This window comes from Cydia pomonella, unplaced genomic scaffold, assembly GCF_033807575.1.
Source record: "Cydia pomonella isolate Wapato2018A unplaced genomic scaffold, ilCydPomo1 PGA_scaffold_161, whole genome shotgun sequence".
In the NCBI taxonomy this organism is placed as follows: domain Eukaryota; kingdom Metazoa; phylum Arthropoda; class Insecta; order Lepidoptera; family Tortricidae; genus Cydia; species Cydia pomonella.
The window spans coordinates 515910-538036 of NW_026907803.1; the positions used below are offsets into that span (position 1 = coordinate 515910).

The following is a 22127-nucleotide window of genomic DNA, read 5'->3' on the forward strand; positions in this document are numbered from 1 at the left end:
TAACTATTTAAATCTAAAGTACAATTATTTTTTCATTAAAAAAAAACAAAAAACAGTAGGTAGGTTAGGTAAAATAAACATCAATTACTTCTTTGTTTTTCTTTTCATGATATAAACAATATTTATTCAAAAAGAAATTGATTCATATACAAAAGAAGTATGGCATTAGAAGACAAGGAAGGTAGGCCCCACCATCAGATGGGAATAAAAAATGACAAGGAGAGAGAAAGATAGTGAGAAAAAAAAGATAAAAGAGTATTTTTCAATCAGTCGAATTGAAGTTGCCGGAAGGAACCCTCAGCGCCGAACATACTTTCAGCTGTTTTTGCTTTTCCGGCCCTCTTGGATTCGTCAGTGCGATACTGCATATCTTCTTCTAACCATTCACTGTATTCTTGGACCTTCTTCTTCCAGTAATCTGCAAGATGTTTATAATTTTAGCAACAAGTTATATATTTATATGTATTATAATTATTATATAATGTTATTTAAACAAGGATTTCCGAAAAAATCGTAGAAAGAAAAATCGTAGTTTTCAGAAAAAGTGTCAACTTTTCGGTTGCCTTTTCAGTGCGACGGGTATAATTTCTTAAAGAACATACATATTTATTAATAATAGGAAAAGTTATACCTCTCGCATAAAAAAAACTGCATAAAATCGTCGTAAACATCGTTCAATGACGTAAAATTTTTTCTTCCAATACATTTTGTACCAAATAACATAAAAAATTGCCTAATCGAATAAAACTCCTTTCCTACTATTATTTTTGTGGGAGATCCTTCAATTCAGATAAAGACTACCTGTATGTATTTGATAGATTGTTAGATAATACCCAAGCAGCTTTTGAGTAATTTCAACAAAACAAGTTCCTTAGTCAGAACACTTGTTGAAAAACAGTGTTCAGTTCAAGACACTAAAGAAAACTGAGTATGGGGAACTCAAATAGGGAAGTATTTAACTTGAAACGAATTTTTATGATAACATGCACGTACCTATGATGTCTTTTTCAGTTCCCGCGTTACCACCATACTCCACTGTTAACATATGTTTTGGAATATGTTCGTACATCGCCTCATAGTTTTTATTATGGACATATAACTGAAAAATTTAATATATCACTTTAATAATTCTGGGTCAATTGTTACCTATTCATTGTAAATTACTCATGATCACTTACTCTGTTTTTATTTTTTTCATTGAGGAGTGCTTTCATCGCGTTAAAAATAGTCTCAAACCCTGTTGGCGTATTCAGATAGTGAACTCCTTTCATACGGAATGGTGTCGCATCCTGGAAGTTATAGTACAATAAGGGAGGTATGGGCAAAATTGCTAACGAGACTCAAGCGAAGCGGAGAGAAGGAGCACAGAACGCGCTATTATCGCTTTTCCTTGTCGTAGACGCTTTTTTTATTTCTGCTTAGTTCCAAGAAGTCCTAAGTGTCATGTCAAAATAATTAACTTATTGTTTGTTACCTACCAGTGCTTGGTGGGTAACAATGAATCCGACTAAATTACGTAGAAATTGTTTTTAATTTCGACGTATTGCGTACGTTCTGTCCTCAATGTGCTTTGGGGCAAGTAAGTATCAGGTTGCGTAACCAATCGTTTAAACTCCGTAACGAAGGAAACGCAACTGTCACTGATACTCACTAATATGGGAGAGTGATATTAACGCTACGCTACTGAGCGTTAACGAGTCTGTGACAGGCTGACAGCCGTCACAAGACCTAGCATAGTCGCGCTACCCCCTCTGCCACGCATACGGCAGTTTTACTCGATTTTCGAGACACGCCTACATTGCTGACTTCAGTCTACGGACCGGGCTCGGTCTAGACACATCGCCAGCTCGATGAAGAATTGTTCGAAGCTACTTCTTTAGGATATATTTTCTGTGCTCTGGTACAATTATTGGTTAAGATTACCCGTTAAAAACTGAATAAGGATATTACCCATTCGTTACTAGCAGACCTAGCGTTTGGTTTTTGGATTTGGACTGGGAATACACATCTTTGTATTTGAGTCCCACGTTGGCCAGAGTTGATCATCGTTGATTTTTTTATTGTGATTGACACTTTATAATATGTTTTAAAAGCGCTATAAAATGTTACCTGGCCCACAACCGTCATCTTTTTCATTTGTAGTGGGGTCATTTGTAAGAAATGTCCCATAGTAACTCCTTCTAAGTCAAGTATGGCCATCACCCCTGATACGACAGCATCATCATCTTCCAAATACATAATCTGCAAAATAACATCAAATTGTTTAAGTTCCAGTCAACCCTACTATCTTAAGCGTCTTTTAACCCTTTGAACGCTTACGTCATAAACAAAAACGTTACTCACACGCCAAAATCACGGGCGCAAGCGAGCTAATTTAAACCTTACTTGAAAGTGCGAGGGTTACATTGACAGCGTACGCCATAACATTTATAGTTGTCAATGGCGCTGTGGGCACGACTACTTACGATGCCTTTAGGTGTTCTTGTCGTTCAAAAGGTTAATACGAGTAAGTCCATTACCTTCTCTAACGTATTCGAAACTGACAACACTTCCGATATTGTGAATTTTTCGGGATCATATTTTCCCGGTCTGATAATTGATACCTTAGGAGAACCAGGAGCGGCAACTTGTGGTAAAGGAAGAAAAGACCTGTAAAAATCAACAGTATTCTCTATCCAAGCAAATCTAGAAGTACATATTACCTTGACCCCATTACGGCCTATTTCACAATGTCCAAGAAATAAATTAACTGCCAGATAAAACTTCATGCAAAACTTAGCACTGAAGATAAAGTCCTAAGTTAAGCTTATTTGAATATTGTGAAACGTCAAAAATGAGTATAATTTTCAGATAAGTGGCAAGTAGCTTATTCAGGACTTCACTTGCACATTGTGAAACAGGCCCTAAACAATTGTTTTTTTATGTGGATACTGTTTATTTTATTGAAATGTGCAATAGATAGTATCATATTATATACTTTTAGATTTGTATACGTACTATATGTAAGTTGGTACATTTAAAAGTTTTAACTTTGTATTTGATGAACTTACCCAGTCTCCAAAATTTGCCAAAATCGCTGGTTTTTTGGCGTGAGCTGAAAAAAATCTGGCGCCGTAGTACGAACCGAATAGTATAAGTCAATTTTTACTTTCGCCCGTTCCAAACTAAATTTACATGCTCGTAAAAATGTAGTCAGCCATTGATCATCTAGAAATAAACAACGTACACACGTTAGTAAATTCATCTTTATCAAGCATCACAGAAGCACCCACTTGATAAAATCATAAAATTAGCTTCAAACACTACTTATAAGTTAAACCAAAGTTCACTAAACCATTGATTGAGCACCAGACCAGATTTACTGTATTCAGACCTGTAAGTAAATAGCTACACGAATACGTAGGTTAACAGTTTTAGTCTCCAAAATTTCCCAAAATCGCAGGTTTTTTGGCGTAAGCTGAAAGAAATCTGGTGTCGTAGTACCAACCTAATAGTACAAGTCAATTTTTACTTAGACTATACCTACAAGTTCAGTCCGATCCGTTTTATGTTGATAAAAAATATTTTACCAATTTACTTTAAATTAAATCATAGTTCGAAATTAATGTAAGTAAAAAAAGCAATTACATTTTTAACATTATCAGCGTCAAAAACTTTACACTTTCGTTTAAAATTATTACTATTGCACATACCGGTTCTTGCTTTAAGATGCGGCTGCTTGGCTATCCAATCCTTCATATGTTGCAAGTCATTGGGTAGCCTCTGGGGATCTTCATTAAGCTCTTTTCGAGCCTTTTCTGCAAGCACTGGAGGCAGAGGTCGCACAGACATATTGCTGAATTAACTTTCAGAAACGAATAAACTTAATTTGTAAGATATCTTGCACGGTAATCCGATATCTGTCATTTATCTGTCATTGTATGTTTAAGCACTCGATAATGGTGACTTAATGCTTACTATCATTGATATAAGATATAACTAGTATAAAGATAAAGATACTGATATGAATTGTATGTATATTCTATAATATTATTTTCTATAGTTTTCAAAAGGCACCTTTTCTCTTTTACCATATCAAGAACCACTATATTGGATTTCTCTTCCTTCCATCTAATCGATTCCATCCGCCACCAGCACCATATTTTGAAGATTTCCAGACTCTGCCCATCTCGTGGCCGCTTGGCCCAGATTTCGCTTCCATATAATGCTTTAACCCCCCAATGCTATAACCCCAGATGTACTTGCTTTGAATAGGCATTTTTTTTTGTATAGAAAGCTTTATTTGGCATAACTATTGCCTTATTACAATGCTCTATGTTTATCTGTAGTCGTACATATGTTATAATGCGATTTCATAAAGACCATTGTAGAAGAGAAAGTTGAAGCATATTTATTTTCATTCGGAGCCTTTTTTTCCAAAAATATTAAATTTATCAATAAATCGTTTTTGAAGACCTCTCCAACGATTCCTTACACTATTCGGTCAAAGCAAAAAAATCTTGTATGTGAAGTACCCTTTGGCATACCTAGTTAATAAAAAAAAATGTTTTCATTTTTATATAAAGTAATTAAATGTTGCATATAATGTTGTTGTAACATGGGCATTACATTAAACTCAACCAAACAATTGAAAAGTGTAACATATTAATATAACATAATAACATCGATCGTCCGAAATAGTACTTATGTTTTGTAGCAAATGTATAATCTCGTACTAATCTCTAATCAATATGTAAACAGGCCCTAAAGCAAGTGTACACGGTCGTAGGGGCCTTATCAGATACAAATAAATTATTATCTCGGAAATGTAATTCATTAGAATACCGGTGTCTTTGAGAAAGTTACTTAATTTAAACTCAGGAATGCACCCTTGAAACTAACGGAAATAAAAAAAACAAGGACCGGAACCGGTTTTAAAGGAGTCAGTGGAAGAAAATTGTTCGAGCCCTATACCCCCAGCTGGGGGTAACAGGATGAAAAGAAAGAAGAAGTAGAATACCGGTTTATTTCGGTTTTATTCCGAACTTACATAAGAACTCGAACGTTTTAAAAACTTTACTGTACGTAACATAAATAAACCGGTTTATTCAATGATCAACGAGAAAGCCGGCTGGCCGGTGGTGCCCCGCGTAAAATAAGAAACCGATATACCGAATAGGAAGAAACCGGTTTTTATTGTTCTAAACCGGTTAATCTGACAAGATTTTTATGGAAATGTTCTCATCAAAACCGGTTAAAAACGGTTTTAAGAACAAAACCGAAATTAATAGGTTTTGTGCCAAGTACAGTCAGCATCAAAAGTAGCGGATCAAACAAGGTTTCAAAAGTATCTACCATTCTGTAACAGCTTAACAAAATGTGATGGTTCTATATATAGAACAATTAAGACGGTAAAAGATATACTTTTGAATGTAAATTTTAGACATTTATCTATATTTGGAAAAGTTATCCAGAATATCAGATACTTTTGGCGCGTTGTTTCATCCGCTACTGACACTGACTGATGCTGACTGTACATGATAACGGTTGGGAAATTTAACCTGTGACCGAGCCATGAAATAAAACACGGTGTATACATGGTGATGAATTGATGATGATGCCAATAGTACCTGCCTAAAAGTTGTTGTCATATTTTTAAAATCAGAATTATGTCAGAATATTTATCGAAGAGTAAAGTAAATATATATTTATAGATAGAGAGCTTCTGTAACTGTCATTATAGCAATCTACTTTAGGATATTCGTTATCAGTGGCATTTTAATAGAAAATTAAATACGTCATTTGAAAGAGTTGATAATTTTATTTTGTTAGAGATTTATAACATAAATCATGTACTTCAAATTTTTGCCAGACTATTTACCTGGTGCTTAGGACAAGAGCAGACTAAAAAGAATGTGTCATCATAAAAGCTAAACTAAACTGATTATAATTCTAATTCTTTTTCATTTTTATGTTTATGACAGACCTCATTGCTTTTCTACATTATGAAAGTAACTTATCTTGAACATTATAGTAACTTTCCATCATAAATATCATAATAAATATTTAGTATCGGCTCAGCGTTAATGAGTAAGTTAACCAATTAGTAAACAAACTTTTTCATAAATACATAGATAATTACTTATAATACAAGGCTCTATATGCGTGAATCCTTATGCAGCACGGAACACAACTGAAACGTGTGAACCACTTAATCGGCCAAGCCTCTTTTTGAAATTACGTCAAGAGTTTAAAAATAGTTACAAAGTTTATTTTAAACATATCTTAAATCAAACCAAACCATGGTTTTTTTCACGCGTGTGTTTGTTTGATCTAAATCAGAAAACAACGTAGATTATACTAATATTTGAAATTGAATAAACAAGTCTTCATTATTCATAACTGATGTATCATGTAATAGAAATATTTTCATGTAAAATGTTGCCAAGAAGAAACCATAAGGCACGCCCTCTCAAAAACTCTTAGGGTACTTCCTGAAGTCCTAGAAAGTTGAAATTTGGTATGTACTTATAAGCTAGTATAAATATACACAAACAAGAAAAGAAATTATCTTCACAAACTCTACACCTTTGTAAAAATAACTTGGTCATTTCGTTACTACAAGAACGAATTGTATAACAGAACAGAAAATTAATGAACAATTGAACAGTGAATAAATTTTTTACCTTATGCCCATATGTGATGGTAGCGAAACGGCCAAGCCACATATTTTAACTGTATCCTAAGTTTTGATGAACATCAGTGAATAAATGAGTCAGAGATGAAATCGGGGTTGTTTAGATATCAATAGAATCTAAAGTATAAGAACCATGCAATTGAAAATTTTATATTTAATAGGTCTACTATTGACATCATATCCCGAGAATTTTGTTTATCTGGGATAATCTTCACCTAAGTAATGAGGGTTCAAAAAAACGACGAAGCGCTTCGAGAAAAGGTAGGTAGGGCCCTTGCGCTTCGCATGACGCGTCTTGGCGGGGGTTGTGAATTTATATAGATAACTATGGACATGATTACATCCTACAAAAATACCACAAAACTGTTTACGTGGTGACAATACAAAATAGACTTAACATCACATATTCTGTTTTGACTTCTTAAGGTACTTTAGCTTATGCTAGTACTACTTAGATAGTCCTATAGGTGGCAGTCGGGTTATTTAAATAACGATGTTTTCTGTGCGAATTATGTACCTACTAAACTAGTAGTTCGTCCTAAACAGATATTTTGCAATATTTCAACGCCTGCAAATACTTCCTCACCCGTATGCACACTACGGGTGACTCTTGTAATTTGTTTGAAGGTCACAGGTCTAATCTAACCTGACCATCATCAATATCATCATCATATCAGCCTTTTATCGCCCACTGCTGAGCATAGGCCTCTCTTCGAGGTACCAACACCAGTGCCCTCGCCTTGTCAAAAAATAAAATAATAAATAAATAAAAAATATTATAGGATATTATTACACAAATTGACTAAGTCCCACAGTAATCTCAATAAGGCTTGTGTTGAGGGTACTTAGACAACGATATAAATATTTATAAATACATAAATACATAGAAAACACACATGACTCAGGAATAAATATCCATGCTCATCACACGAATAAATGCCCTTACCAGGATTTGAACCCGGGACCATCAGCTTCGTAGGCAGGGTCACCACCCACTAGGCCAGACAGGTCGTCTGTCGGTCGTATGTCAATTTCTCAGCATTGTGAATTTTTCACATACCTAATGTAATGTTCAATCAGGATCGAAAAAAATTGCAACAGATACTGAGGCCGATTCTATTTTAACCATTTGATAACGATATTGTTTTGGTACCACTTGAGTCGTGTGTAACACGCTCACATAATTGCGGAGAGATGCCTATTGACTGCTCCTAATTGCATTTCCGGACACGAATGAGCGTGAGCCGATAACGTCTACGTGGACGAAGTCAAGGACGAATGCAACTTTAATGTTTTGCGGAAGCCCTGTGAAGAGTTGTTAAAGATTGTAAAAGCCCATATTCATTAGATCCGTACCTTCCAGAACGATCCTTCTCATGTTTGCATGATATATATCCTGCCCAATTTCATGAACATTGGCCAAACAATACTCAAGATATAGTTTACTTCGCTCGGTCGATTAATAGGTTTCAATAGTTTTCATCCTACTTGCATTATAACTTACTTACTTACTAGTTTGAAAATAGCAAGATTTACTTGCTAAATTCAATAAAGATTTATCTTCAGTTTCATGTAGTACAATAATTTTATTGTACCTATTTAGGTACCTTAAAATATAGAAACTCCGAAATAAGGGATTCCATTTAAAAAAATCATGGATGCCTTTATAATAAGTAGTTACGAGTATCAAATGTACGTATGTATGTATGTATGTTCGGTTTAAGTTTTTTCATCACATTTGCTCGAAAAAGATCTTATTTCATGCAGGTGTGCTGAAGGACAAAGGCAACTCCCTAGGGAGTTATAGCTTCTTTTTTTTAATTATGTCACTTATTCATATATAAACCAAGTAGCATAAATGAGTTTTACATCTAAAATACTGACGTTTATGATTTAATATTTTTGTTTATATTTAAAATTATTTAATTTGATTAATTTAACAGCCGTTTAAAATATGTTTAAATAATTTTCAATCGTGGCCTGCCTGGAAAAGGAACCTGCCAAGAAATTACAAAATGGCGGACGAATGTTTGATATGTCACCGTATTTAAGAATTGTTTCGCTTAAAATTTAATTTTTTTCTTTGTAAGTGTGATGAAAAACATTGTGTGTAACTCCGGGGGTAAGAATATTGCAAATTGCGGCTGTCGGAAATTACCACCCTCGAATCCATAATTTCACTTAACCCCCTCGTTGCACAATGTACTATTGTTGAAGTTATTGTTTTTTTATCTTCCGTTTAATAACTTTATCAGATATTTATAACATATTGCACAAGTGTAGACATATTGTAGGTCTCTGGTGCATATTAATATGCACAGAGCATAGAATTATAACACATTTATTTTGGTAAATGTACATTTATTTTATATTTTACAACCCTGTTGTTTCTTAGTAAACTATTGACGGTTACAAAGTAGGCAAGTTTCAATGACATTACGCCTCTGTGATCATTGACTGAAATAAGTTAGTAATAACATTAATTATCTTATACTTAACGACTAAATGAAATCACAGAGAATATTATATGGCCTAATTACGCCGCAATCCGGAAAAATAACGGCAAGAAGACTCTTCGACATACCTATAATCTTGCTAGGTACCTCGTTTTTAATAATCCACAAACAGTTATTTTGGATAAGGAACCATAATTAGCATAAAAAATCCAATTTTTAAACCGTAACCTGTACCTAACTACCTAGGCAATTCGTATAAAAGAGTATGTAATTTAAAACAGTTATCAAAATAGACATATTATTTCTTTCATTGAATAAGTATTCTTCATTTAGCTAACTTTAACCAGTTACCGATAAAAATCTACACGATAACAAAACGACAAAAGAACATGAAAAGTAAATCTATAGTTACTCATTTATACAAATAAATAATGTTTTTTTATCGTTCCCTTCTTTAAATATCCCACCATGCTAGAGTCGACCCAAGATAACTCTGCATGGCAATGCAATGACAAATTGTGACCATGTCATGATTGATATCAATTTCTCTGAAATTATGACGTTTATTCTCCTAACGTTGTTCTATTCACGACGCAAAGTTAGTTTAGAAGTACACTAGAGGATGTGCGATTAACGCACTCAGAAGGACTGTAGAACCACTTGGGTACATCTGAGGAAGTACAATTAACGCACTTAGAACGACTCTAGAACCACTTGGGTACATCTGAGGAAGTACAATTAACGCACTTAGAACGACTCTAGAGCCACGTGGGTACATCTGAGGAAGGGCGATTAACGCACTTCGAAGGACTGTAGAACCACGTGGGTACATCTGAGGAAGGCATGAAGTGCGTAAACAGTACATCGCAATTTTAAGGTTATATTCCCGGTAATATATGATTTAGAGGATTCATTATGAATCAATGCATAGAGTCAGACCAAGATAAGTTGGCAGCGATTTTGATAGCCCAGACGGTGAACGTGTTATTTTAAACGTCAAACTTCTATGAAATTATGACGTTTTCTTGCACCGCTTGCAATATATTTTGATTTGACTCTAACACCTTTTTAATAGTGATATTTTGTGATCTAATCATTAAAGTGACAAAGGAAACATATAGTGATATTATTCGTTTTTACATAGAGCTATATTATTTTAATTATATTATTATCAAAAACGCGTGCTTTGAACAAACCTTGCAGATTAGTTAATACGATCATTCGAGACTAAATCAAATGGCGCGTTGCTTGCATCATCACGCATCATCATCGCGTAGTCGCTTTAGTTAGGACGACGAGTAAAGTAATATTAACTTACTAAGTATTGAATCTTTAAATTCATAAATAATGTTTGACTAAAATAATTCAATTGCCTAAACGCAGGATCTTTAAATTATATTAGTTATATCACAAAAAAAGGTGCAATGGTGGTTACTCAAAGAATAAGATTGAAATAAATACTTAATATATTATACAGCTTGAACTTAAGATATTTTAAGGCCTATTTTAAACTTAAATCACAAAAATTTGACATCGCATCTTAGCGAAGCTGATTTTACTAACAGATATATACCTTAAACTACTCTTTGAATAAACAAGCATTGGAATAATTTTAAGTGAGTTTTCACTAAAATGTTGAACCCTGTTACTAAATTGATCCACAATAGAAACAGGTTAACAATCAATTACTTTAGCAGCTCTGCATTAGTTTCACTAGGTACTAGTTTCATATATCTACACATTCATACACAAATATTAAAAAGCATGCAAGTCTTTGCTATTTACATGCTAAATAAGGTAAGACTAAAGGTAAGTAGGTGGGGTAAGACTATCACCGGGGCAAGACAAACAATTGTATGGAATCCTCATACTGTTTGTCTTGCCTCGAGCAAAATAAACTACGTTCGTCTAACCCACCTTACGCTTAGCAAAAGAAAACAAATACAAATTAGCAAATTGGTCGTGTATATAATTATGTACGTCCAAAATGTTTATCAGTGCGTCAGTATACATACACTACCTACTTAAATATACAAAATATAAATATGAACAAATACAATTTGAAAACGGCTATTCAATTTGTTGATTAACAATTTATAAATGCATATTATTTCTTGACAATTATTAGGTACCTTCTTTTTCATCAGTTACAATATCATAAATTAAGATACTTTACACCAATACTGAGTCACCATAAAGTGTGGTTCGTTTGATATTTTGCCAAAAAAATCATACGAACCACAAAATAAGGTTATACAATCTACTTTGTTATGAAATTATAATATTTAGGTATTGCATCCGTAGTTCTTTACAGTTATTTTTCTAAATAATGAATTAACGGCTACGAAATATTTTTGTCAGATTTATAAATAAATATCATACCTGCCATTATATGACTTAAAATGTTACATCAGTAAATACTTGTTTAAGCTCTTAAATTAAGTACATACCTACCTACAGTTATAATAAAACCTATTAGGAAACGAAAATCTACAATTTCCGTTTGGAACTATCGGGTTAATATACCTATGTATGGTAGCCAAAACTACAAGGATTCTAACAGTTTCCATTGGACTGCTTATGCGCAGGAGATCAGAAGTTCGCGAAGAGTTTAAGTTCGTCAGGGTCAAGCGCGCGCGCCGCCTTCCAGTCCGTCTCGGTGTATTCATCGAAGTTGGACGTGTCGCCCTCGTACGACACCGTCGGCATGATGGGAGGCTGCACATAAACAATATGGTTGGAGACACATGTTGATCTAATGTTATAAATTACTCGATTCGCCTGGAATTTTATCTTGGTAATTGAAATTATATTTACTTTCAAATGACTTCTAATCCCTTTAGACTAGGTACCTATATATAATACGTAATGCAATTATAAATAATATATAGAGAAACATGGACTCGATATAAAAAAAAACCAGGTGATGTTAAATAACTAATTACCTGCATTTTCTTCATGAACACATCGGCCCAATCGATATTCTTGAACCATCTGTGTCTTTTTACATCTTCTGAACCGCACTGCAATATGAAGAAAACAAACACTTAGAACAAACTAAGAAAGATCTCCAAAAGTCATAAATCAAGTCATCTGTATTGATCTTTTAAACAATCACTGCCACAGATTCGGGCTCGATTACGACTGAAGGAATTAGAGCATCATTGTTTATCGGGACACTAGCCTCGTAAATAAGAATAAAACGGATGACTTCGAAGTGACGTAATATATTACTATTTATAAGAATGCGCCTATCGAGGACGTTATGAGACACTAGTCACAGCTGAGTCGTCTTGTTTGCACGAGTGATAGTTAACATTTTCTTCGCCATTTTTGTTTTAACAATTTTTTTAATAAAATATTTGTATTTGTTGCCAAAATCCGTACATTTGTTTGTGTGTTTATTTTGTTTTGTTTTTAATAGTTAGATGCTAAAGATTCATAAACAACGACACGTGTGTCATGTCCAACAATATTATACTTTTATCATTTAATGACGCCTCAAGCTAACCGCCAGTGGCTCTCTCCCGTGGTTTATTGAACCCGTTTTGAATTGTGCATGCCATCGGGGCGGCCACCTTGCTGATGGCTAGCTCACTTATCTAGATTGGCTGGGTAGAAACATGGTGCGCGTATTTGCGTCGAGACATAAGTCAGTGGTAGTGGCGACTGTTTAATGTCGCCGCTAACCGCCTGATGGATGGCTTTCTAAACATCGTGGCGACATGGCGACATCGCGGTGACGCGCAACCGGCCCGCGGCAAAAAGCTCGGAGAAAACAAACCACTAGAAACTGCAGCCGATTCCAAACTAACGATCATCGGACCTCACTCGATGGGAATAGAATGATCTAATTACATTGACTTGGTAAATTGAAAGTTTTTCTTTGGAATTGAGTAGGTATTTTTCCGGTTTATGCCGAGCTTACTACATGTCTAAATGATATTTTCCATGAGTTATGTTATGGTCTTGACCGATTTTATTTTTATCTCTAAAATATAGGCAACTATGTACTGGATCCACTTTTTATTTGTATATTATATATTTATATCGTTGTCTGAGTACCCACACCACAAGCCTTCTATTTGTGTGTGAATATTCCCTATAAGTAATATTTATTTTTTATTTCTTATAACTTTCGTACAAAACTATAAACTGTAATAGATGTCGTATATGTAATTACTAAAGAAAAATAATACGTAAAATATTTATGGTTCCTTAGTTATTATAAAATTATTCAATTTTTTTAATATTTGGATTGGTGTGTTGGATTATTTAACTCGAATGAACGGGTTTTTCTTCAGGGCTTTTCTACAATTGACTTTCAGCAACATTTAATGTAATGTTACTCGTATCAATGCCAAATGTTTGTTTTCGTGTGTATTTAAGTACTTTAGGTAATACATGTGCAATATTTCATTTATCAAAACACAAATATTACTGCTGCTACTATACTACTTGTAGGTAACTAGTTTGACACTAGGTCGATTTGTGTAAGATTGTTATTAAAACGACTTTTCAAATATATTTTTTAAAGCCGATAACTGGCAGGAAGTGGCACAGGATCGGGACAGGTGGCGTTCTCTCGTTTTGGAGGCCAAGACCCTCTTTGGATCACTGCGCCACAATAGTTAGTTAGTAATTTTAATAAATATGATGAAACTACATACATGAAAAAATACTATATACTTTAGATACTAAAATAAAATTAGTTTCCATGGATTAATTACGAATGCCTGGTTTATAAACGTGAGTTTGACTAATATCAACCTTATCAAGACCTTGTACAGATGAGTCTAAATCAACCTTTAAAAAACTCCTACAGACAAGTTGTCAAGTGTAAGATTAGAAGTTATATATGGAATCGGCTGGAGAGCGGCCAACATCATAGCTCCGAAAAAAATATTTTTAGTGCACATGAACCCGATTTTTACATGAAAGTACAAAGCATACAAAAGACAACAACCTATCATCTTTCCGCCTAGACACCGATAATTCTCGCAGCGCATAGGTAATTTTAAGACAACGGGTCAAGCGCAAGGCTAGATATTTTCCGCCCCAATGTAAACACGCGTGTGTGTACACAGCAATAACCACGTAATAACTATGCCACTTCTTCTTTCAAAGAGTTTCTTCATCATATCTGTGATGTTACTGTGTCTTTAGGCGTTCTATACCTACCATTTCATTTACACAAGGTTATATTTGATTTTCAGCAACATTCATTACAAAGCATCGTTGCTAGATCAAAAGATTTGAATGTCGAAATATACAGTTTACTACAACTACACACACGGTTGTCGCAACCGAATTACTACAGTTATTTTTGTAGACGATTTTGTTAACAGTTTCATATGATAAATTACCTTCATATTTCCAAGTCTCTTAGTTCTGTCTTGTACGAGTAGTTTCTTTATAATATCCTTCGCAACAGGGTCGAGGTGCCGCGGCCACTCCACCCGTCCGTTGAGGATTTTCTCGTAGATTCCGAAGGGGTTCTCATCGTAGAACGGCGGGTAACCAACGAGCATCTCGTAAATGAGTACACCTGAAAATAAGCGACAAAAGCACATTATAACGCGCTCATGAACCCAATTTACTAAAATATAATTGACATGAAAATCATAAATGTATGGAAGTATGGCGTAAGTATATTTATAGAAACCGGACAAGTACGAGTTGGACTCGCCCACGGATAGTTCCGTACAAATGTAACATATTGTCAATTTTTTTTACAAACCTAGTTTTGAGATTTTTTTCCTATAGTGTAAAAAGGTATTACTTGCCTAACTTCATAGTTCTAGGTCAACGGGAAACACCAAATGGATTTTGAATCCATTTAAACTGTCAAATTATACGTTTTTCGCGACATAAACGATCATATATTTTCTTACGTTATCTTAGAAGTTTGATTTTTTTACAGCTTCAAGGAGCTTTAGACTTTGAGTACCTAGGTATATGGTTTTAATTTCAACTGACAGACGGACGGACGGACAACAAAGTGATTCTATAATGGGTCCGTTTTTTTCATTTGAGGTTCGGGACCCTAAAATAAGGGTAATAAATGATTACCATGATCCTTAAGTTGTTGTACTTAATTAGAACTTAAGTAGTGCTGCCTTATTTAAATAACGACAAGACACATTACATTGCATGTAAGTAAATTTGTTTTGACAAATTGCTTGCCAGCTCCATTATCTCAGTAGGTAAAGATAGGATCTAAGGGAATATATCCCAACACTAAATAATAGTAATGTAAACACCGCATTAAACTGTCGGTGGCAGCAGGCAAGAGTGGTAAATGAATATTATATATATCCACAGCGCGACGAGTGAATTGCTACGTCCAATCGATCTCAACGCCTACAACACAAATCAAAATGAGCTTCAGTTTCGTGCGCAGGGTCACACTGGTTACCACTGACTAGACCAAGAAGCCGTTTCTTCTTCGCTTAGTAGCATTAAGGTTACGATCGAGTGTCGACTGCAGCTGCATTACTGTTGCGGCGTCCTTGTTGCCGGCGCTGTATTTGTCAATATCCTTGATAAAATGAGTGACGGTATTAACGAAATAATCGCGGTAGTAATGGGGCAGCGAGCATCACTCCACAAAAACGACGCCGCAACAGTAATGCAGCTCTGCAGTTGACATCCGAACGTCACCTTTATCGTAACCTAATGACATCTGTAAAATCGAAAATCGAATTCGGCGAAAGACCTTTCACAAATTTAACTTGTTTATAAGCTATCACGTATTATTTGGTTATATTGATTAAATACTTTTTGTTAACTGAATGCTAACTCATAGATTTCAAAAGTTGTAATTACTTTCTAATGTTTCGATTAGTTATGCTTGTCAAATTTCTTGGGACATTGTTTATTAAATAAACGGCTTTGTGTGTGTTTGTTTTAGTAGGGCCAAAATTTACATAATCGCAGCGGGTAATATAAAGAATCGTATTTTAATTATGCAGTTACCAAGACATTAATCGCGGAAACATACATAAGCATACGAGTAAAACCGGCTCCGCTTCAGTTTTCGACTTTTAGGCCTATATTTTTTTGCAAATTTTATTTCACCCATTGACGTCGCGTCTCAAATGTCAGTATGTCATTTTCATCAGCAAATTTCTAAAAACGGCCAATCGCGTGTTGGACCACACATAAAGGAGGGTTCTGTACTTTCATACTATGTAAAAATGCCATACAAGCAAAGGGTCATAAGTATATTCGCGGTACTTAAGTCATATAATAATAAGCAATTTATTTTGGAAAATCTCAGTAATGGCTCAATCGAACATGTTCAAAATAATTATAATGGAATGTTAATTCAACTTTATTTTCTTATTGATCTGGTGTGAGGGCTACTGCTATTCAAATTTTATTAATTGTAAGTAAAACTGACTCGCGCGTGTGTGTGTCTGTTTTTTACTATTAGTTATATGGAGTGAAAACCCATCCCCCAGAATATTTACTTTTATTGGCTACGGAACCCTAAAAATTAAGTAAATAAAGCTAAAACTATATTGGTAACTATATATTTCAATAATAATTAAGGATAAGCGAGAAAAAAAGCCGTCGCATAGGACAACAGCTGCTGCCGCGTGACTGTTGATAGCAGTTAACTTGTTATAATGACACGTTCTCTAGCGATAAGTACTCGGCTAATGGAGCTATTTTAAAGTAGGTAGATATATGTTTTTGTTATATTATATACAATAACACTAATTAGTAATACAATGACTAGTGATAATCAAATCTTAAGCGCGCGATTGTTTTATGCGATAAACTCAGCGTTCAATAGAATACGCTTGCCGCACACCCATTTTACATCAGATAATGTAATGACACTACATTGTTTTACGCGGTAAACGCAGCGGTAAGCGCATTGTCATTTTTCCTACATTTTGTTAACGCATGCGTTCAACGCTGCGTTTATTGCATAAAACAACCGCGCGCTTTAAAACCAAGAAAACATATGTATTTACTCGTTTATATAGACATGAACTCGAAATGGAACGATGCGACTACCCTAACAACAAATACCTAGTTTTAAAATAAAGGTTTTAAATAAGGAAGCCTTACCTAACGCCCACCAATCCACAGCCTTATTATGTCCTTTACTCTGTATGATTTCCGGCGCCAAATATTCCGGAGTGCCGCAGAGCGTCCACGTCCGGTCCGTGAGCTTTTTCGCGAACCCGAAGTCCGTGATCTTCAAATGCCCATCCTTCGCCAGCAGCAGGTTCTCGGGCTTCAGATCGCGGTACACGATGTTCCGCGCGTGAAGATACTCCAAAGCCGATACTATCTCCGCGGCATAAAAATTACCTGCAAGAATTAAATTTACATTCAAATTTGATACTACTAACGTAATAAACAAGATGGACTTTCTTTATGGACCCATAAAGGAAAAAATTGGGTATCCATTAATCAACGGGCAATAAATTCAAATGATACAGAAAAAGTCTTCGTTTACTTTATTAATTACAGATTTTGAACCACTTTCATATGTAGCACCTTTCTCTGATGCTACGTGAAACCGGAAATTAGAATATATATCCAAAAACTGGTCTTAATATCTCACGGACGCCTAGAAGTCTGTATAGATAATATATACATATATAGGTACTTTTAACATACAAATTCAACGAAAAGTCCTTTCACAACCTAGACATTCTCGTAATATGTCCGAAGGTGGCATATCTATCAGCATGAATTATAAGGTCATAAATATTATGATGCGTAGCATCATCAATCCAAAAACGATGACTGTGAAACCCGTCAATAAAATTAGAAAGCGTGTCTTTCGCTTGACCTTTAACTTCGTAATCTTTTGTTTCATTTAAACCTTTCCAATATCAAATTACTTAATGGAAACATTCTACAGTCATCGCTATAAATAATAGTCTTGTACTTTTCCTGTATCTGACGGACAGAGAGATTTATTGTTTTCTGAACGTGAACTATTATCACAGTTCAGATATGTGGGATTTTAATAAATCGTAAAAAATTGGCTAGCTAGTCGGTGTAATAGTGAGAGTATGAAGAAATCATTTTTATTTTGGGTGTTAGAAGTCAGCACTGGAGCGAGTGTTGCCGTCACCAGTATTATTAGTATTACTGTCGGCCCGACACGACAGTGCCACAGGAAAGCTCTGTCACTTTTGCGGTAGCATCAATACAGCGGATTATTTACTTTACGCCTGTTGTACAGACGAACTATTTGGATTTAATTTATTGACGCCTGAAACTCGGAGCAGAAATTTATTGCTAAATAGATATAGAAAATTCGTATTCACCCAAATAGTTTAGATATATGTAAAACGTCATGTGATGGTGATAGTTTGAACTACATATTTTCTACGATAAAATAGAATTTAAAAGTAAGTTCGATATACAAAGTACTTAAATACATTGTATATACATTGCGTGTCTAAATACCTATGGCCTCTTGATACAAGGAACACAATTCTAATCGTGTTAAAGTAGGGTGATTTAATATTTTATATATCTTGAAACTAGAACATATTCAGAATAAATACGTCCGGGCTTTCAAATTTCGATTTAATTTTCATAGTTTGATTTAATGCCAGTATTTAAAAATCACCGCGAAATCAACACACCAATTTATTACTCGGTCGGTGTATTTAACCTATCTGAGAAGTCGTCTAGTATTGTTTTTGTGTTGTCGCAATAAATTAGCGAGGTCTAGTTGGAACCGAGACAAAAGGAGGACATAAAGAAGTTAGTGGGCGAGTGCGCACGGCACGGCGCGCGGCGTGATCGCGGAACCGCGCAGGCTTCGGCGCCTCATCCGCGCCGCCTGCGCATGACCTCACCAGCCCAAGATCATTCAACCGACACGATGCATCATAATAGGCGATGATGACTTGTTTCCTATATTAGAACTAATCCGCTGCTCTATATATGTCTCCAGGATGTCATGTAAAACTCAAATTTCCAACAAGCTAGGTGTAAATTAGTAGGATATTAACTATTGTAAAAATAGCGAATAAATAAAATACACCGAGAAATAAAAGGGACACAAATACGTTATCCTCGTAAGATCTAGGGTAATTTTATTTTTTTCCTATAAGAGTTAAAAATACGAATTGAATTTGTACTTGTTCAACTATTACCCGGGGGCTGTATACAAATAACTAATGGGAAACATAGCCCAAAACTTGTTTCCTCATGAAACAAGTTTTGGGGTATGTTAGTCATATTGAAGTAAATCGTAGTCCATATTGGACTACCAAATGAAGCATTCCACGGGCTGTCCCGTACAGTCGCCATCAGATATATCGGAGCGGCCCGGGTGCTCCCAAATATCTGATGGCAACGGTACAAGCGCATATTATTTCGTGTCTTAGAACTGTTTTTTCGGCGGTTGAAGCCGATGATTCTTTTTCAATTTGTCTGGTCTTATTTTTAACCAAGTCAAAGAATAAGAAACTCCTATGGCTGCAAATCTTCAGATCATTTGCGTTTGTACGGGACAATGGTAGACAATTCCATGGAATGCTGCAAATAGTCCAATATGTAATAATACACTCTAGAACTTATACATATTTGCTTTGAATTTTAACATAAGGTTCAAAACATAAACCCATATTCCATACATTCGCTTTTTATAGGTTTTTAATTACCTACTGTTTCCTGTGTCTGTAATCAAATCTTATAAGTTTTTGTATACCTACGTAACTTATGGTAAAATCACTTTATCTAATGATAGAGACCATAGGCCGATTATGAAAAGGTTGCGTTGTTTTATTTTTAATTACAGCTCAGTCAATGAATAAAAAGCTTATGAACAAAATTATATTTAGAAAGAAATTTCATGCGTAAGACGTTTGTTTGGTTTGAAATTGATAGATAGTTTTTATTTAATATAATATATATTTTGATTTTATACCTTCTTATAGAGAAATAGTGTTATCGTCATATGATTCAGATGCGAAAATTTCATAAATAAATCTCGGTCCAACTACTTTATCGAGGCATAACATTACATTTATTTCACTACATACATATACACTATATACTAGGGGTCACCAATTAGTTTCTACAGGGGTCCAGTTTTTAAAATAAAATGACCATTGTGGTCCGTTTTTACTTGAGTTTATTAAATAAGTAAAAAAATAATATACAGACCGCGGTCCGCCATTTGGTGACCCCTGCTATTAAATTACATTTTACTAAGCGTTAATGAACCCTACTCGTGGTTCAAAAAATTGCGTTGGATACAAGAGTAAAAATACCAGCTGCACGAGGCAAGTCTACGGACAATATTGGAATGAGAGCAGGACGCACGCGGGCGTCACGTTGTCTGGCGACGGCACGGATCAGACATATTGTGTGATCGCCAGTTTACTTCCCTGCCGACAAACTACTATGGAAATCGCCGACAAAAACGCACAAACAACGACAATCCTCTCAACACCCAATGGCAGTGCCCGCGTCACTGACCGACTATTTCTGTACGCTTTGACATTCATGTCCTTTCTCCAGAAATACAGACACAAACGAACTGATTAATGTTGTTTGGTGGAATGGTTTAAAACGCGTTAGAAGCATAACTAGGTGTAGCGTGAAGTTAATTGCGTCAATCACGAACTGATTATTTAAGACGTTTCAATTATGAAGCAATCATTCGTTAAGATAATTTTCCATTTATTTGTTAAAAACGTTTTTAATACTAGGATAAGACTAGTATTAGGAGGATGATAATACATTTATATTAATTAGGTAGTAACTTTATACCCAAATTTTTCTTTAAAACATTTCCTCACTACTGGATACACCCAGTCAGCATTAATAGCAGCCAATGAGATTATGCATCAAAAATATTTACCATTTTAGCCAAGCCAACCATTTTAAAAAATGCGGCGATATGTCTCTATACCTATATAATACAATTACATACATTGTGGCATATGTGGGTACATGAAGGCGAATTGTAGCTCTATTTGTAAAACTAATGGGGTGTCAGACACTTTCGGCGCATTGGTTCATCAATTAGGTACTCTTGATGCTCACTACACACATAGACGCAGTTTAGAAATATTAAAACAAATGTGTAGTGGCGTGAATACACCGCAGGCAACCAACGATTAAGTGTTAATGAAATATAATAATTAGAGTCAGACCAAGACAAGTCTGCAATGATTTTGATAGCACACGCAGTCCAAGTGTTATTTATAAGTCATAATTTCATAGAAATTAGACGTTTAAAATAACACTTACACTACGTGTGCTATCAGAATCGTTGAAGACTTGTCTTGGTCTGACTCTATATCTGGGTTAATTCATTATTTACCTCCTGAGTTACTATACTGTAGTTGCATGAATACTAAGTTATAATACATATCTATATTTAATATCAAGTGCAACTATATCTAAACTTACACACTGTATTCGCAGTACACGCTGCATTTGAAACGCAAATTACTACGGCCATTAAACCATTTGCGTTGTCATGCCAAAAGGCGCCAATTACTAGACTGAAATGTACATTTGAGAGCCAACTCCGACTATCGAAACTAAGCTTAGATCTGCGGATAAGACGTATCTACTGGCACGAGGTGAAAACTATGACGTCAAAGAAAGCGTCACTGCAAACAAATTATATTTGACTTGTGATATTTCGTTTGTTATTTTGACTTATATATTATCATTTAAAGTTGTTTAGATCGAATATTACAGAGAGTAAACATCGGAAAACAAGGAAAAGTAATATTCAAGACACTTGGCATAAACAACCCGGTGTCAATAATCTTTCAACTATCTTGTAGTAAAGGACATTTTACTCGCCACATTTACTTACTGACTGCCACAACCCTTATTTAAAATATGTATTAAATTTCAAAATTTTGTATTAACATTTATTTGCTTGCATTTTTATATATTATATAATTTTAATTAACGTGTATTCCCATGTCATAATTTAATCTTATAAAATTTTTATTAGTTAAGTTTAGTTTATTTTATAA

The 22127-nt window shown here is 34.8% G+C and overlaps 2 protein-coding genes across 2 annotated transcripts in view; both read right to left on the reverse strand.

Annotated features, from left to right (window-relative positions):
* Nucleotides 1–85: 85 nt before the first annotated feature.
* LOC133533370 (alpha-tocopherol transfer protein-like) lies at nucleotides 86–4483 on the reverse strand. Its single transcript, XM_061872336.1, has 7 exons — nucleotides 3693–4483; nucleotides 3051–3207; nucleotides 2520–2649; nucleotides 2110–2241; nucleotides 1179–1289; nucleotides 994–1099; nucleotides 86–418 (listed from the first exon to the last, which is right to left on the reverse strand). Exons 1-7 carry the CDS (start codon nucleotides 3829–3831, stop codon nucleotides 267–269), a joined length of 927 nt encoding a protein of 308 aa, XP_061728320.1. The 5' UTR covers nucleotides 3832–4483; the 3' UTR covers nucleotides 86–266.
* Nucleotides 4484–9016: 4533 nt separating this feature from the next.
* The window catches only part of LOC133533401 (cAMP-dependent protein kinase catalytic subunit 3-like), a 39619-nt gene continuing 26508 nt past the window's right edge, over nucleotides 9017–22127 (reverse strand). Inside the window, exons 4-7 of the mRNA XM_061872372.1 lie at nucleotides 17218–17463; nucleotides 14499–14680; nucleotides 12078–12155; nucleotides 9017–11850 (exon numbers count right to left, since the gene is read on the reverse strand). Coding sequence (XP_061728356.1) covers nucleotides 11725–11850; nucleotides 12078–12155; nucleotides 14499–14680; nucleotides 17218–17463 — 632 coding nt within the window. The 3' untranslated portion in view covers nucleotides 9017–11724. The remainder of the gene's footprint in view (nucleotides 11851–12077; nucleotides 12156–14498; nucleotides 14681–17217; nucleotides 17464–22127) is intronic.

Coding starts and splice junctions, on each gene's coding strand:
- LOC133533370 (XM_061872336.1), bottom strand. CDS start 3,831: ATGTCTGTGCGACCTCTGCCTCCAGTGCTTGCAGAAAAGGCTCGAAAA. Junction 3,208..3,692: donor GCATCTTAAAGCAAGAACCG/GTATGTGCAATA, acceptor GTTTATTTCTAG/ATGATCAATGGCTGACTACA. Junction 419..993: donor AACTGAAAAAGACATCATAG/GTACGTGCATGT, acceptor AACATCTTGCAG/ATTACTGGAAGAAGAAGGTC.